This window comes from Hyposmocoma kahamanoa, unplaced genomic scaffold, assembly GCF_003589595.1.
Source record: "Hyposmocoma kahamanoa isolate Upper Pololo Valley unplaced genomic scaffold, ASM358959v1 86, whole genome shotgun sequence".
In the NCBI taxonomy this organism is placed as follows: domain Eukaryota; kingdom Metazoa; phylum Arthropoda; class Insecta; order Lepidoptera; family Cosmopterigidae; genus Hyposmocoma; species Hyposmocoma kahamanoa.
In genome coordinates, this window is record NW_020654289.1 from 19124167 (window position 1) to 19140730 (window position 16564).

The following is a 16564-nucleotide window of genomic DNA, read 5'->3' on the forward strand; positions in this document are numbered from 1 at the left end:
AGTAATTTCCAAAACTATCCGAATTTTACTCCACACACTTAATACTTCTTTCGGTCCCTTAAACGCCGTCCAAGGCGTCACCATTTTAGCGCTCATGCAATTCTACTAAAACGTTGAATGTTTCTTCCAGATACTTTAGTCGCAATTCGTTTCTCCTGGCATTATCTATAAATGCCTCCCTAATTTGAGTTAAGCCCTTTTTACCGAACTAAGGCGAAACCGAAAAGAGAGTTATGGTTTATCAATCCGTATGCAAGCGTTTATCTGTTACCACACAGAATCTGAACCACTTAACTAATTTTAATCGATTGTCGCTTTTAACAGTCATTTATATATATTTCTACTTTCATGGTTATTCACCAAATGAATATCACTGATGAGGGGTACATGGGACTTGTCAACTTATGTCTCAAGGTGGTGGTGAGGTGCAGTGGTAGTGTCCCTAAGAATTTTTCGACTCAGTTCTGAGTGGCACTGCATTTGCTATGGACAGGCGTTTCGCGTACCATAAAAAAATGTTAAATCCACCCCTAAAGTATATTTCACTTGCGTTCGTGCCATCGTATCGGACCAGCTGTACCCGACAAGACCGGCTAATCGGTGGAAAAAACGTTGTTACTTATTAACCGACTTCAAAAAAACGAGGCGGGTCTCAATTCGACTGTATGTTTTTTTTGTATCTATGTTACGTGATAACTTAGGTATGAACCGATTTTCATGATTCTTTTTTATTCGAAAGAGGGTACCTCCATAGTGGTCCCATTTCATTCTGAAGAAAATCATCCACCTCTAAGGGTGGGTGATCACGCATGAACATTCATTTTTATAAATAGCGCCTAAATTTTACTTAAGGAGCAATTATTGTAATGGTTGGTTTTGCTATTCTCCAATTCAAGGCGTTTTTCTTTCTCAATATACTTTGAGTAGTGAGAACCAATTTTTATTATCTCCTGTGTCAAGTCCTGTATAGTGGCGAACTAGGGGATACTTCGATAAAACTTGGCAAATAGATGTAATTCCTCGTAGTTTTGAAGTCGGTTTTTTAGTACTCTGTACTGAAATTATGTGAAAAATATTTTTTGTCAAGTTTGTTGGTTACGTTTATTACAGTAACTTACTATAATGAGACTTCAGTGAATTGGTTTAGTATTGAACCATAATAGGCTAATTATCTTGTGATTAAACTAAGTTACAATATATCAGGCAAATTTTTCCGCAGTGTTTGTATACAAGTATTGTGATTTATTCACAGGTGAAGTCACAGAACAATGAATACTGTAGAAGTGGTTAGTTAGCATCTGACGCCTGCCATCTGCGTGTCTCGAAAGACCTACTTGAGCTTAGTTCGCTTTCGCTTTGTACGTCATGGTTATGTCATTCTTTCATGCAAGCTCTCTAAAATCCTAGAAAAATGCCCTATTGTGAACCAAAGATATTACCCATGGTGGTATTTCATATCATTTGAAAGTCTTATGTTAATAAATTTCCAATTTTCTGTTTATCGAAATACTTTTTTTGTTACAAGAAACGAAAGTAAAGCTTATACCCCTGCAATAACGTCGTTTCTTTATTGGAGAACTAAATTAGAAACTCCAATTCGTCGTCGTTCAGCAATTAACCGCTAGATGGCAGCACATCGATTAAAATTCCAATGTAACGTCAAAACGTGGTAACTTGCAATAATCAATACCTATATTGATGCTATTGAACTTTCAACGATATGCTAACAAGGTAAAGTTTAAATTATAATAACAATCCAGAATTTGTTATTTCTTTTTAAATTTCAAACTACGACCAATTAACATCAACATTTTGTAGGTCATGTTTCAAATTAAGAATGTGTGAGTTTTGGCGACATAGGTTCTGATAGTAATTGAGATTTAAGGCGCTTTCTGAAGTGATGATTGTCGTCAAACTAGTAACCTCGTTTATGAAGAAGATTCAGAGTAATCTTGGCACGTCTCTGAGCCATTTTAGATGTCATAAAAATAGTGCTGAGTTTTGAGAGCTTGATTCGATGTTATTTTTATGCTTTGTTGTTATTATGTTTTTTCTATATAGGGTTATTTTATAAAACTTACAACCAGGACTATATTACTAACAGCATAAACAATAACTTTTGTTCCATGACTGTTAATAATTCATCTTTTAGTTTCAAAACATTTAAATAGATCGCTCTAAACGATAATAACTCTGTGCAGGACGTGGGGATTCGCCGCGGAGGACGCTTGCACGTTTGAACTTATTTTGCCAAATATAGATGTAAAAAGTGTCATATAGTACATACAACACAAATTTAAAAGTTTATTTTTGGTAAATTTATGATGTTTTGTAAAAGTTATGGAATAAAAGTTGTTGTTTATGATGTTATAGTCCTGCGAGGTTATTAGTATTTAAAAAATAACCCTGTATATACATAAGTAACCTGTTTTTGTATTTATAAGGGACCAGACCTTCCTACATCAAACAAGTGGACCCTGTCTACACCCACTCGGAAGGTAGGTTTACATTAATATTTTGGTTGTGCCTATAGGTTGCAAACATGATTTATTAAAAAACAAGGCATCAATGAAAACGTAGTTTTTCTGAATGATAAGATTCGAAACGAGGTTATCCAACAAATAACCAAGGTTGTCGATATAGTTGGTAGAATAAGCAAGCTGAAGTGGCAGCGCGCTGGCCATATCCGTCGAAGAACCGATAACCGATGAGGGTAATGAGTTCTTGAGTGGAAACCACGACTTGGCAAATGTAGTGTAAGACGTCCTCTGGCCAAGTGACGATAGACTTACAGCATACGGATGCGACAAGCTGAGGGCCGGGCGAAATGCACACGCACACAGGAAAGGCCTGTGTCCAGCAGTGGACAGCGATAGGTTGATGATTATTCACTAGACATAATATATGAATTTCAGGTTCTGGTCTAGATTCAAAGTCGAATAAAGGTAAAAGACGTGAGGAATCGCATCACGAAACTAGAGTGAAGCTGGGCGGGGCACCTGATACGGAGACTAGATGACAGATGGAGTAAGGCGATAACTGAGTGGCGTCTAAGGACAGGAACGTTGAGCGTCCAGCGGCGAGATGGGTGGACGACATCGCAGGAATTGCGGGGCGAACCTAGATGAGATTGGCACGGGACCGTTGGGAGTTGGCACGAGACACAGAAACTTGGAGGCCAATACCCAACACTGGGTGAAGTCAGACTGTATAATAATATGATGATGATGGTATGAATTAAAAAATGGTGACTTTATCGACTTTTCAGTGTACATTGTTTTGTACCGGGGTTTTTTAATTTAAATTTTAGTTTTTTCGTCACTAGTGAGTTTTGTTCGTGAGGGGACAAAAGAAATTCTACCACCGCCTCGTGAACTAAGCACTCGTGTGTTCAGAGCCAAAGTTAGTTCTGTTAAAAGTTCCCCTGTTCTATTAGTGGCGTTATATGGAAACTTTTAACGCCTCTCAAGGGGTCTTTTCATCCCATATTAATTTTAACTCTGCCGTTTCATATGTACGCGAAACACGGTTTGTGCACTATGTAATTTGTCTGCAAATGGAAGAGCACTTAAGTAGATACTGCATATCGAGTGGCTGGAGACAAAACTCATTATTTAAAGTCTTCCTTCGTATCTTTTTTCTTTTTTATAACATCAAATGACGAGACAAACAAGTTGTGCGCCTGATGGTAAGCTACACGCCTGTCCATAACAGTTACAGTGCCACTCTGAGCTTTGAAACGCAAATATCTGAGGGGTACTGCCACTGCTTTCGTCACCCTGAGGCATAAGTTGACAAGTCCCATGTGCCTGTAATTTCACCAACACCCTTACCCTTCAAAAGCGGAATACAGTATTACTGACATTATTTAATAATAATAATAATAACTCTTTCTACTGTTCCTATAGAATCTATCGAGATTAGTTGTCTTTAGAATTTTAATCGTGATAGTGGGTGGTCTGTACCCTCCGGTTGGAAAAACAGTGTTAGGTTAGGTTAGTGGTTAACGTCAGTGGTTAGTATGAAAGTTATAAAAACAACGGGGTGCACGAAAGGAAACTCCCTTACACGACGTATCATTCGTTTCCTGTACAACAACAACAACAACAACAACAACGTCTGGCGCAGTTTGGGCAATAATCGGCAAGCACCTTACGCCGATTGGCAAATACTTTCACCACAAAGGCAAGGCTTGTAGTGTATGCCATCGATATGGTAAGAAGAAGAATAATAAATGACGTAAACAATTTTTTTCTTCATCGTGTTAAGTTGTCATCAGTACAGAGTACTAAAAAAACCGACCTCAAAAGTACGTGGAATTACGTCTATTTGCTAAGTTTCATTGAAATATCCCCTAGTTCGCCACTATACAGGACTTGATACTGGAGATAATAAAAATAGGTTCTCACTACGACACTACTCAAAGTATATCGAGAGAAAAACGCCTTGAATTGGAGAAATAGCAAAATCAACTAAATGATTGCTAAAAATAATTGCTCCTAAATTAAAGTTAGGCGCTATTTATTAAAATGAATATTCATGCGTGAACAGCCACCCTTTGAGGTGGATGATTTTCTTCAAAATGAAATGGGACCACTATGGAAGTACCCCCTTTCCAACAAAAAAAGAATCATGAAAATCGGTTCACAAATACCGGAGTTATCGCGTAACATACATACAAAAAAAAAACAAAAAAAAGAACATACAGTCGAATTGAGAAGCTCCTCCTTTTTTGAAGTCGGTTAATAATACGAAGTACATGAAACAAATTTTGTATAACGTGAAACTTTATTAGTTACCTATTCAAGCATATAATAGTTTACATAATGCAAGGCATTAAAATACGAGTGTGGGTTTATGAATCGTGACGATAGGCGAGTTTCATAAAAACATCACACGAGTGTGAGACATTTAAAAGTAAATCTCTATGATGTGTTCAGGAACCGCAGCGTTAAAACTAGCGAAATGGCGGCAAATAAAAACTCATAGAGTTGAAGTTGAATCAAATTGTTTTGTTTTTCAGAGATGTTCGAAATTTGAATGTAACAAATAAAATCGCAATAATAACATTTTCACAGATAAGAAATTTGTTCTAACAAAATGGTCGTAATTTGCGGTTTTTGAATACATCATAGAGGGTTTATGATATGTGTGTAGATAAAACAATAAACTGACCCGAACGACCAATTTCGTTCGTAGAATCTTTAAGGCAACGCATTTCAACGCCAGCCTACATTTAAGGAGGTGAGATGTGGTGAACCGCATCTCGCACCACATCCCGCAATCTCTGTCTCTTGTACTCTCGAATTTTCTTTATATTTTATTTAGTCAGTCAACAATCGTTACAACAATAAAAAATCAGGAACATACACCCAAAATCTTCAACTCAGTGCACATCTATTATAGACCGACCCACATGCACATAAAATTGCTGCAGAGTACTAAAAGGAATTTACGAAAAGAAAAGTGTAAACACTAAGAAACCATTTAAGTTGGAAGTAAACAAACACAAAAAGTGTGATTATTTAAAAATAAGCAAAAGCATAAAAAGAAATAAGTTGATAGAGTTTTAAGAAGGTGACGACATCACGCGCTTGATTTATACTGCCGAGAAGTAGCGTAAGTCAATCGTTGCTCTATGGTCGTTGTACAACTGGCAAAGCCTAGCAGTGGCAGAATTGGAGCACAAAACTGTCCTGCGAAAAGGCTTGCAAAGAGGTTTTATGTGAACTCTAGGAAGTCTGCGGGGAATATTAAGGGCGCGTTCAAATTAGCCGCTGTTAGACGCTCTGCAGCGTCACTTTTCATACAATTTCTAGAAGCGCTGGAACCGCGTGACGGCCGCGCGATAGTCGCGCTGCAGTCAAGCTCGGTTGCAGTCACGGTTAGTGAGATGTACATGTGAATTTTTCAAATTAACCACGATGGATGAAAATCGAATTGAAGAATTTATAGAGAATGTAAAACAACACCTCGCAATATGGGATATCAGTTTCAATAGCAATAGCAGTTATCAATAGCAATAGTAGTTATCAATAGCAGTTTTACCAGTTGTTCCAATCGACTGGATAAAAAAGGCACGGGCAAAATTTATGTCTAAAATTTATTTACAATTTTGAAACTGAAACTACCACTGAAAAAAACATATCAAGTGAGTAATTTTTAATACCTATATGTGAAGTGTGTGAGGGAGAGCGGGGCTGAAAGTGCCGATTTTGACAAATCCTTAAATAAATCGGTTGTAACCAATGCTACGGTTAGTAGCTCTAATCTATCTTATGTAAAATTTCATCTATATTTCAAATATATATGAAGTTTTCGTACATTTTGAATAGCTTATTATAGAGAATTAATTTTATGAAGTAAGGCACTGCTGATTCCTCTCTGGGGCAAGTTGTGCCGTAGCTGAGGTCGGTTGTGTTGTGTTGTTTTCATCATATTTGGCCTTTAGCATTGATCAAAATGGATTTAGAAATAAGATACTATACAATTTGATAACTTTATATTTATTCCTAATAAATAAAAATAAATAAATCAAAATTTTTTATAGTTAGGCAGTTTTTAACTAACCACAAGCTAAAAAAGACATTCTTCGTGGTATGGCAAACACAATGTATGTTTTATATTAATAATTTGTACTTAATTTGAATATAAATGAGATCTATTAAACAGAGTAATTAAAAATTTGCGTTTATAGACAACATCAAACTTATTCAAACAAAGCCGATTTCAACTGTGGAATGTTCTCGACGCTAAATTTCATCTCACACTGATATGCAAGTTGTCTAACGTCTTCTGGTAGAAGACCGAAGTAGATAGAAAAGCTTTTTCGGATATATGACGTCTTTTGTTCATCATTAAACACCAGTCTTGGTTTATATCTAACCGAAGAAGTAAGTCCACTCTTCATTTTCTTGACATACCGTTGCAGCGTTGTATGACAAATCTTCAATTCACGCGAAACGGTTTTTAATTTGCATCCGTTTTCAATGACTGAGTCAGCAGCCCCTTGTAACAGGTCCTGGGAAGTAGTTCTGACCCTGTTCGCCTGTGTTTTCTATCTTCATCAAACAAAATAATAAAGGTTAATAAAGTTGGTGTGAGTTGGTTGTGCCACGGCGCAATTGACCCCTGATGAAAGGCACATTTTACCCCGTTTGGACGACATTAATATTTTATCATATGACAAAAGAACAATGTACACAAAGCGTTAAAATGCGTAAATGAACATTATTGGATAAATTACAAATGTATTAGTATAACTTCCATACCCGTAGCACCAGAAATGCTAACTTGAGATCAAATAGTATGAACATAAAATTATTTACTCACGTGGCGTTGGAGGACCCCTACACACACTATCGTTGTGCGTCGCTAATGCAATGAAATTGGCCGCCGTGTTATGCGCTAGACCGCCAGATTGCTCGACATTTCTAGATGAAATATGAACATATAGCAGTCTCTTTCCGTTTTTGAGATATTTGCATCGGCACAACTTATACCCGGCACTTTTAGCCCCGCTCTCCTGCTCCAAGAACTAGGTAAAAGTAACGTTTCTTCAACAGAATTCATCGCATAATTGAGTCGAAAGATAAAACATCACTAAAAATTTGGTCGCACTTCAGCAGCGCGACTGCTGCGCGGCGGCCGCGCGGCTGCAGTGCTTTTAACAGCGGTTAATTTGAACGCGCTCTTAATGATACGAGATTAAGGGTCGTATTCTAGAACTCTACTCAATGCTCAAGTCAGGATTTGAGTATGGTTTAAAGCACTCGAAATCATACTCAAGTCCCTGCCATTAGGGTCGTAGTTCCTATTGTGCTTGAAGTCATACTCAGATTCTGACTTGAGCATTGAGTAGAGTTCTAGAATACGACCCTTAGAATTGAACTGCAGTTAATTCGATTGTTTCATATTTTATATAAAAACATCATATCTACTACTAACTACTACTCGAATGTGTAGAATTGTTACTTGTAATCCTCAGACGTTATTTCAGCACCAATGGAATGAATTGAGATTGGAAGGTGTCCTCGGTAACAAATTCCTGGGATTCTACAACATAACTTCCAACAATTGGAAATTTTGTTTACTGATTGCAAGTCAATTGCTATTTTGCAGTTATAATGATTATTTACTACCAGGATATAATAACTAACGCTATACGTTGCAAAAGCAATCTGTGACGTATTTATGCTAGTTATTCCGTTTATAGAAGTTTTACTCAAGTTCACTTAAAGTTTTCTGGCTTCTAAGTCAAAGGAGATCGCGATTTGCCATAGATTTGTCTTCAAGTTAAAAGTAAACGTTATTTTTTTCACATAAGTGATGCAACCTATATATGACAGAAAATCGTATGTATAGTCACAATCATATATTTTATTAAGCCTGTTCAACAACGTAAAAGTTAAAGTTGTTTTAACACTGTGTACAAAACGAAAGGAGACAAAGAGAACATAAGTAATAAATAAATAAATGATTGTTATTGTCATCTAAATAATTGTTACCATCTAATTAAAATTGTTGTAACACACAAATGTACATATATTATATATATATATGTGTATAATAATAAATGTAATAATAAATATTGAAATTTTGCTAAATAAATGCTAAATAACTTGACGATAAACTACTTTGAAAATATAACTAAAATGAGCTTATTACTGTTAACGGTTAGTAATAATTTGTATTTTGTTTGATTGTCTGTTTTATCGAATATGAAATTAAGAAATAATGTAAAATTTGTAATACAAATTTAGATTTATTTAGAATTTAGGATTGACATTGCTATGCCCTTACAGGGATCATCTTCGATCTGTACTATCTAACTTAAGACCTATGTAACAACATGAATGCAATAAATAATTTGAATTTGATTTGAAATAAAAAGAATTACGTGCATTGTTGTCATTCGGATTAAATATCTATTTTGTTATTTTTGGCTTTTTAGTGCAGTGACTGTTTGTAGTTTTTGAAGTTGGTTGATTTTTTAAAAGTTTGTTTATTATTTATCCCCTCCGTGCGTATCAATGACATTAAGGTGCCTCACAATCATAAGCGATAGCGATTGTTTCTTGATTGATCCTGCTTCCGGCCATAACTCGCACTTCTCTCCCTCGGGCCCTAAACTTGAAGCGTACTCTTACTTCGTTTATAAATCAAACGTGAGAAACGGTCGACTATCGCAACATATGGTGTAAGTTTTGGCTGTGACCCTCGTGGAGGTTTTTGCTTGCTTTTACTTAGACTTTAAGTACTTTGGAAGATTAATCGGTTTAGTTTAAAAGCGAGTTAGTGTAAAGTAGAAAAAAATCGGCACCACATTTTAAAGGCGCACATTGACTTTTAACCTTCTGACCCACAGTGATAAAAACTAGTTTCGTTCCCTCGACACCAAGCCTGTATAGTGATGTAACATGTTATGAATTTTCGCTATAAATTAATTTAATTCTTTGAAGTCAAAGAAAAACATAACTTAACATAAAATGCTTCTATCAATCCATACTATATACAACAAACACAAGGAATATCTTAATATTTATTTGCCAATTTGAATTGAAAATTAAAGGGTTACATTGACGCTATAAAGTGTCATTGGCGCACTGGTCTGTCATACAGTGATTTATATAGTCTATATTTATTTATCTTGTGAGTTCGAGTGAAGTAAAGTAAATTTATTTATAAAGTAAATGGAAAAGCTTTTCATAAGTTCAGGGATTAGCAAGTGAATCGGCCATGCACTTTCTACATACATCTTACCATGCCATATCTATAACACACACATATACTAATCCAATACTATCTGGATTATCACTAGTCCGAAATGACATTTTCCAGAAATAACGTTTGGTCGAAATTTCATAACCTGGAAAGTAATTTTGAGAGGAAAATATTTTTTCTTTTAAACCTAACTTAACCTAACCTAACCGAACCTAATCATGTTTTTACGTTAAACATTCAAGATATCCTGAAAGAATAACTGTTTCGTTATAATTCAGTTTTCGGTGTAATAAAAATTCGAACAAACGTTATTTCGGACAAAAAAATTTTCGATTTTGTAATAGGTTACCTTGTTTTTTTATTGCGACTCGGCAAAATGACTGCACCGCGCCTGATGGAAAGTGCGAGTACAGTCCAGAGATGAGAATAACGGATGGAAAACACAAATATCTTCACTCCGTCACTATCATTTTGCCGGTCTGGCCAAATGCTTCTTCACACTACGTTTGAAGGACCCGATGTTTGTAGTGTATTGTGTGCCCTGAGGATGCCTCATAGAGAGGCGAAAACGTGTCGGGTATATTTTAGTGGTGGTGTTTGTGACTGTAGTTGCGCTTTTTTTATTAATTTTATGCAGAGTAGCACGAGTGCAGTTATTTTGCACGATTTTTATTCTTCACTGAGTTCAGGAGTAGTAAATTAATATACTACCATTTGTGATTTTAACGTTGTATTGTAATATTTTTTTTGTGTAGGCACGAATATTTTCCCATTTTGTAATTCCGGTCTGATTCTAATAATCATTTAACACTGCTTACGTAGTATGACACTTCTCTTGCTCACTGTCGTGTTCACATTCAAAGGAGTCAACCGTGGACAGTTGTTGACTTGGACAAATTTAAATGGGAATTCCAGGGTCTGTGGTTTCCGGTGAGACTACATCCACATCTCGCATCGGTTCCTGTCCAGTGTCCAACATTACCACACCCGGATATCATTTCGGCGGAATTTTCAAGGGAGTACCGGCTGTTAAATGTAGGAACCTTCCTACATTTAACAACTGGTACTTTTTCCGGTTTCGTGAAAATCACGAAGAAAGGCTAAAGTATATACCTATAAACTTTCTTCGTGCTTTTCACAAAGCACAGCAATAAATTTGTTTTACTCAAGGGTAGTATTTTAAAAACACTCCTAGAACGTAACATGGTTTCCAGAAATAAGAGTTACAAGTTAATTATTGTTAACCGACTTTAAAAAAGGAGGAGATTCTCAATTCGACTGGTTGGTTGGTTTTGTACGTATGTTACGCGATATCTCCGATATTTGTGAACTCATTTTCATGATTTTTTTTTTGTTGGAAAGAGGTTACCTCCATAGTGGTCCCATTTAATTTTGAAGTCAATCATCTGCCTCTAAGGGTAGCTGTTCACGCAAGAAGATTCATTTTTATAAATAGCGCCTTAATTCTATTATAAGTTAATTCTTTTAATGGTTGATTTTGCTATTCTCCAATTCAAGGCGTTTTTCTCTCTAAATATGCTTTGGTAGTGAGGACCAATTTTTATTATCTCCTGTGTCAAGTCCCGTATAGTGGCGAACTAGGAGATGAATCCGGGTTTGCGCAGTTTCCGGTAACCGATTTCAATAAAACTTGGTAATTATATGCAATTCCACGTATTTTTGAGGTCGGTTTTTTTAGTACTCTGTATTGAGAATATTATTATATACTTATTTCGTTTTTTTTAAATACGCTATAGATAAATATTAGTAGCAGGTAGAGCTGCTTGTGAAAGAGTTCGTCCAGGGAAGTACTGACACATTACTTATTTCTGTCGCCAAGCAGTAATGTGAGCATTACTGCGTTCCGGTAAGGGTGCTGTCACTTGATATTAAAAATATGTATACCCTCTCTATCGAATAAGTTCTACTGAACCTGATATTCAAAGAATTTCAAAGCATCTTTCATTTACAAACATGATACATATGGCGTACTCAAGGAATTGTTTATTACCAACAGCAGCAAAGACATTTACAAACGATGGCATACATTTCTCGCAATCAAAAGGCAAAGAAGGCAAGTTCAAAAGAGCTCATGACGACTGCAGACGGATACGGGACACGCCACAGCATCAAAACACTAGTATTTCACGACCCCGAGCGTGGCGAGTATAAATGACTAGCATCCCCAGACCTATTCTTTCATACTCTTTGAGATATTTAGCTTATAGTAAAAGAAGCTCAGCTTAAACTGGTGGAAAATAAAGCGTCAAGCCTGCCTGGAGCGTGCAAACTTCCTTTGTCCGTTTTTGAATGAAACAAAGAGGATTGTTTCTTTTCGAGCGTTTTTTGTGTGTGGCTAGCATCATTCAACATTGAGACATAAATGTATTTATTAAAAAAACAAAGGTATATATTTATATGTACCTTATACAACATTGTCACGCCTGTCTTCTCTTCGTCGTTAGTCTGACTTTATAAATTTACCCTGACAAACTTTTTCATTTATAACAATTTTTTTACCCGTAATATTAATGTTAGACAACATCACATACGTTGCTGTGATCCTAAGTAACTAAAGCATTTATTTTAAATTTTTATTGAATTGATATTCAATTATTTTTTATTTGAAATTACTCCACTAGTTTCTTGTAATTATTAGTACAAAGATCAAACACTCAGAAAGAAATCGAAAACAATGACTGTACCACAAACACTCGAGACAATATAGAACAATTAGTATTTCTACCAATGTAGTATGTAGTATGTATGTATGTACCAATGTAGTATGTATGTATATTAACTGCCTCCGTGGCCGAACGGTTACCATACCGGACTGCCACGCAGAGGTCCCAGGTTCGATTCCCGGGCCGGGAGAAATATTTATATGGCCTACAATTATTTCTCTAGTGAGTTTGGGTGTAATTTGTGGTTGTCTATGTGTGTGTCCATGGCACCCGCGACACAGGGTTTCCCTAGTGCGGGGCTATGTTGAGTGTGTGCGTTATTATTATAATGTAGATCCCAGACTTCAGAGATGGCGACACCACGAAATCCGGCGTGCGTAAACCACTCAACCATGGAGGTCGTCAAATAATATTTTTCTATATTGTATATTCAATTCACTATTCCTTGATAAAGTGGTCTTTTTTCGGTCATTCTCGGTCTAGTGCTCACTACGTAATTTTCGTATCAATTTTTATTAAGTATTCGATTTTTATTGTGCAATATTATTTAGTATTTGAGTATTGTATCGTGAAATATTATTTAATAATTGCACGATGATATACTTAAATATTTAAATAATACAAATTGCCACAGAAATAGGCAGTAAACATTGGTCCGAGATGACCGTTGTACATTATACAACTTAGTTTAGTTTACTAATTATCACCAGCATATCGAAGATGAATCATTTCGGACTGTAATTTGGCATTCCTGTGTTTGCCGTAGAATAGCACCTAACCCATAAAAATAGCACAAGACGGTTCACGAAGCATTTGTAAAAGAGTTAGAAGAACATAATATGTAGCAGTTAATACACGGTTAATACCTCCCCATTGAAGGAAGTTGTTTCTGTCAATTTGCGTGTATCTCGTGACAGCATTCTGATGTAGAGACAAAAAACAGAAACGTATTTAGTAAGGCAGAAAAGCTGTTAACATTGACGTCCGATACAGGGAAAGTAATTACGGTAACGTTATATGGACCTTTATGGGCCGTGGCATACAGAAAATGCGTAATAAATAGGGTTGAGACTGATACGCTAATACCTGTTCTACTTCAAACTCGGACACGCTCTGGTGTTATGTGTAATATGTACGTTCTTTTTCCTGACATGTCTATGGCTTTACCGAACTCTGTTGTTCAGCTGTGTTGTGTAATGAAAATAAATTATGTGCTACTTATACTTCGCTGTATAGAAACGATCTAGCTAAGTAAACATAATTAAACTAAGTAAATAGTAATTATTAATACAAAGATCGAACACTTAGAAAAAATTCCTTCGATCCGGCCGGATTCGAATATACATGTAAATAATTATATACATGTGAATGAATATACATGTAACTTGTTTCTTGTAACATATTCCGAACCTATCAAACACAATGATTGCAGCAGTTATTTTACGCAATTAATTTAATCAAATAGTGATTGATTCCATTAAGTATAGTAATGAGATGTTAGAACTAATTAAAGTCAATGTTTCAACACGAAAAGAGAATTATTAGAGCGACAAAAAGTAATGTAACTCCTTTTTGCAACGGGACAACTTTGTATGAGCAAAACGGGAAGAATGTTATTTTAATTTATGTGAAGTTTACTGTTTTTTTTTGCTTCTTCTTATTAGTTTAGAGACAGAGCAGACAGCGAGCCAGCGTAAGTGTAACTGAGAATCAATATTCTCAGTTACATTGACCAGACAATTCTGGTTTATATATATTTTTTAATAATATTATTATTGTTTATTACATGTAAATTAGTCGTACATAGTCATAGTCATACCATTTTTTAAATTAATCTATTAAATGTTATTAATAAATTCAACCGATATAATTATTAGTATTCGATGTTTATCGTGGCGATGGTATCGTTGAATTGGATTATGTTGAAAAACAATGTGTCAACAAGGTCAGGCTGAAAATCAGTACCGCGAGGCATACAGCCACAAGGATTATACTGAGCCTATTCCTTCCACGCACTGTTGTTGTTCCCACAATATTGTTATATTATTATGTTCTGTACGTATTACTGTGTGTGGTAAATAAATGGTTTAAATGTTTTCAGTGCAGGCATTTTTTTGACGAACGCGTACCTTTGTAGATACGAATATGTTCACATATTCGCTTAACATCAAGTGAGACGACAGCCAGCATGGACTATGTTACACATTAAATAATCGTTAAGTACAAAAGTTTCATTGCAACGTTACAATACTCATTTAGTCGATCCTCCTGTTACACGAGGCGATTATGTCTCATATTGAAAAGCCCTATTCAGCAGTTATGTTTGATTAGTCATGGCGCCTAATACGGTGAAATGTGCAAACTGTAATGTTGTTATCAACGAGATACTGTCTTTCATACAGAATAAAGTGGACGTAATGGATGAAGAAGGAATCGTGCGTCTCTGCTCATCAGCTTTCACATCTGAGGAAATTGAAAATGCTAAGTGCCTGTTATTTGAGTCAATAACGACGACCAAGAGGAACGTCAGAAGAAAGAAGGAAGGAAAATCACAGCGAGATCTCTTTGATGTGATAGCTGTCTTTAAAGAAACTGATCCAGATAAAGTACCTATTTTTGTTGCCCGTGATCTACATAAGTTACCTGCGGTGACCTTCGATCATTTAGATGTCACGAGATTACTTAAAGAACTACTAACTTTACAGAGTGACATGAAACATATAAAGGATGACTATGTTACATCGAAGGAGCTGAATTTAGTGAAGAATGAGCTTTGTAATTTAAAGCAAGCCTCGATAGTTAACAATTTTGAAGGTATTTGTAATGTAAATATGAAAAGAGGCGGTAGAATCAGAAAAAGCAGTAACGGCGCTAACCAAGGTGACGATTATCTGCGTGACAGCTTGTGTGACAGCGGGCCGATGGGACTCCGCCTAGATTTGCCTACAACTCCGGATACTGATCCACCGCCGATTACTGAATGTGCACACACACTAACGCCCCATCTCTCTCTCACGGCATGCGAAGCAAATGATTCTGTATTGTCTAAGCCGCAACGGGTGGGTGAGGTGTGTGGAGGGAATTTGTCGGGCGTACCCACACTGCGACCGCTGTTGCATTTGGCGGCGCCTGAGATCGAGTCTAATGTAAACAAACAACCAAGATTACTGGCACAAGTTGTTCGTAATCCAGGCGTATGGAAAAATGATCCCCCTAAGGAAGAGTGGATTTTAGTGCAAAACAAAAGACTGCGGAACCGTTTTATTGGGCAGAAAGGTAATGCAGTGATAGACTCTGATACTAAGTTTAAAGCGGCGGCGATAAAAGTACCTATTTACATAAATAAGGTACATAAGGAGACAACAGAAGCGGACATTAAAAGCTATATACTAAGGAGAACTAGCGTAGATGTTGACCTGGAAAAGTTGAACAGAAAACAGGACAAAGATTACAATTCTTACAAAATTATTATACCCAAGTATAAACTGGATGTGTTTTTGGATAACAGCCTGTGGCCGGAGGGGGTTACATTCCGCCGATTCATAGACTTTAGAGAAAGAAAACCAAATAAAACGAATGGATAACAGTGTAAAAGCCTACAAGTTCTGCAGTTTTAATTGCAAAAATATTAAACGCTCATCTGAATGTGTAAAAAGAATTTGCCAGACCGCTGATATAATAGCTTTACAGGAGACCTGGCTTTCACAAGAAGATATACAGTTCCTGAGTAGTATACATCCAGATTTCGCATTTACCGGAAAATCATCTATGGATACGACTGCGGGGATTTTACGTGGCAGGCCTTACGGCGGGGTGGCGATACTATGGCGAATGAGCGTATTCAGTACGGTCTCTGTAATACAGTGTTTAAGTGCCCGTCTATGTGCTATCAAGGTTAATATGGGCGAGCGGCCATTTCTGGTGTTCTCTGTCTATATGCCAACTGACGCGATTGATAATTTGAGTGAGTTTACAGAATGTATGAGTGAGATAAGTGTCATTGTACGAAATAGCGACGTCGAGTCGGTTTATATGCTGGGAGATTTCAACGCTCACCCTGGGACACTCTTTGGTATGGAACTTTTCGATTTTTGTAATGAACAGTTGTGGCGTTGTGCGGACGTAGAAAAACTAGGCCTGAACACAGATACCTATAC

At 36.5% G+C, this 16564-nt stretch overlaps 1 protein-coding gene across 1 annotated transcript; it reads left to right on the top strand.

Moving 5' to 3' along the window:
* Positions 1–14740: 14740 nt before the first annotated feature.
* On the top strand, positions 14741–15991 carry LOC113234938. Its single transcript, XM_026470459.1, has one exon. The coding sequence runs from the start codon at positions 14741–14743 to the stop codon at positions 15989–15991; it is 1251 nt and encodes a 416-aa protein (XP_026326244.1).
* The last annotated feature ends 573 nt before the right edge of the window (positions 15992–16564 follow it).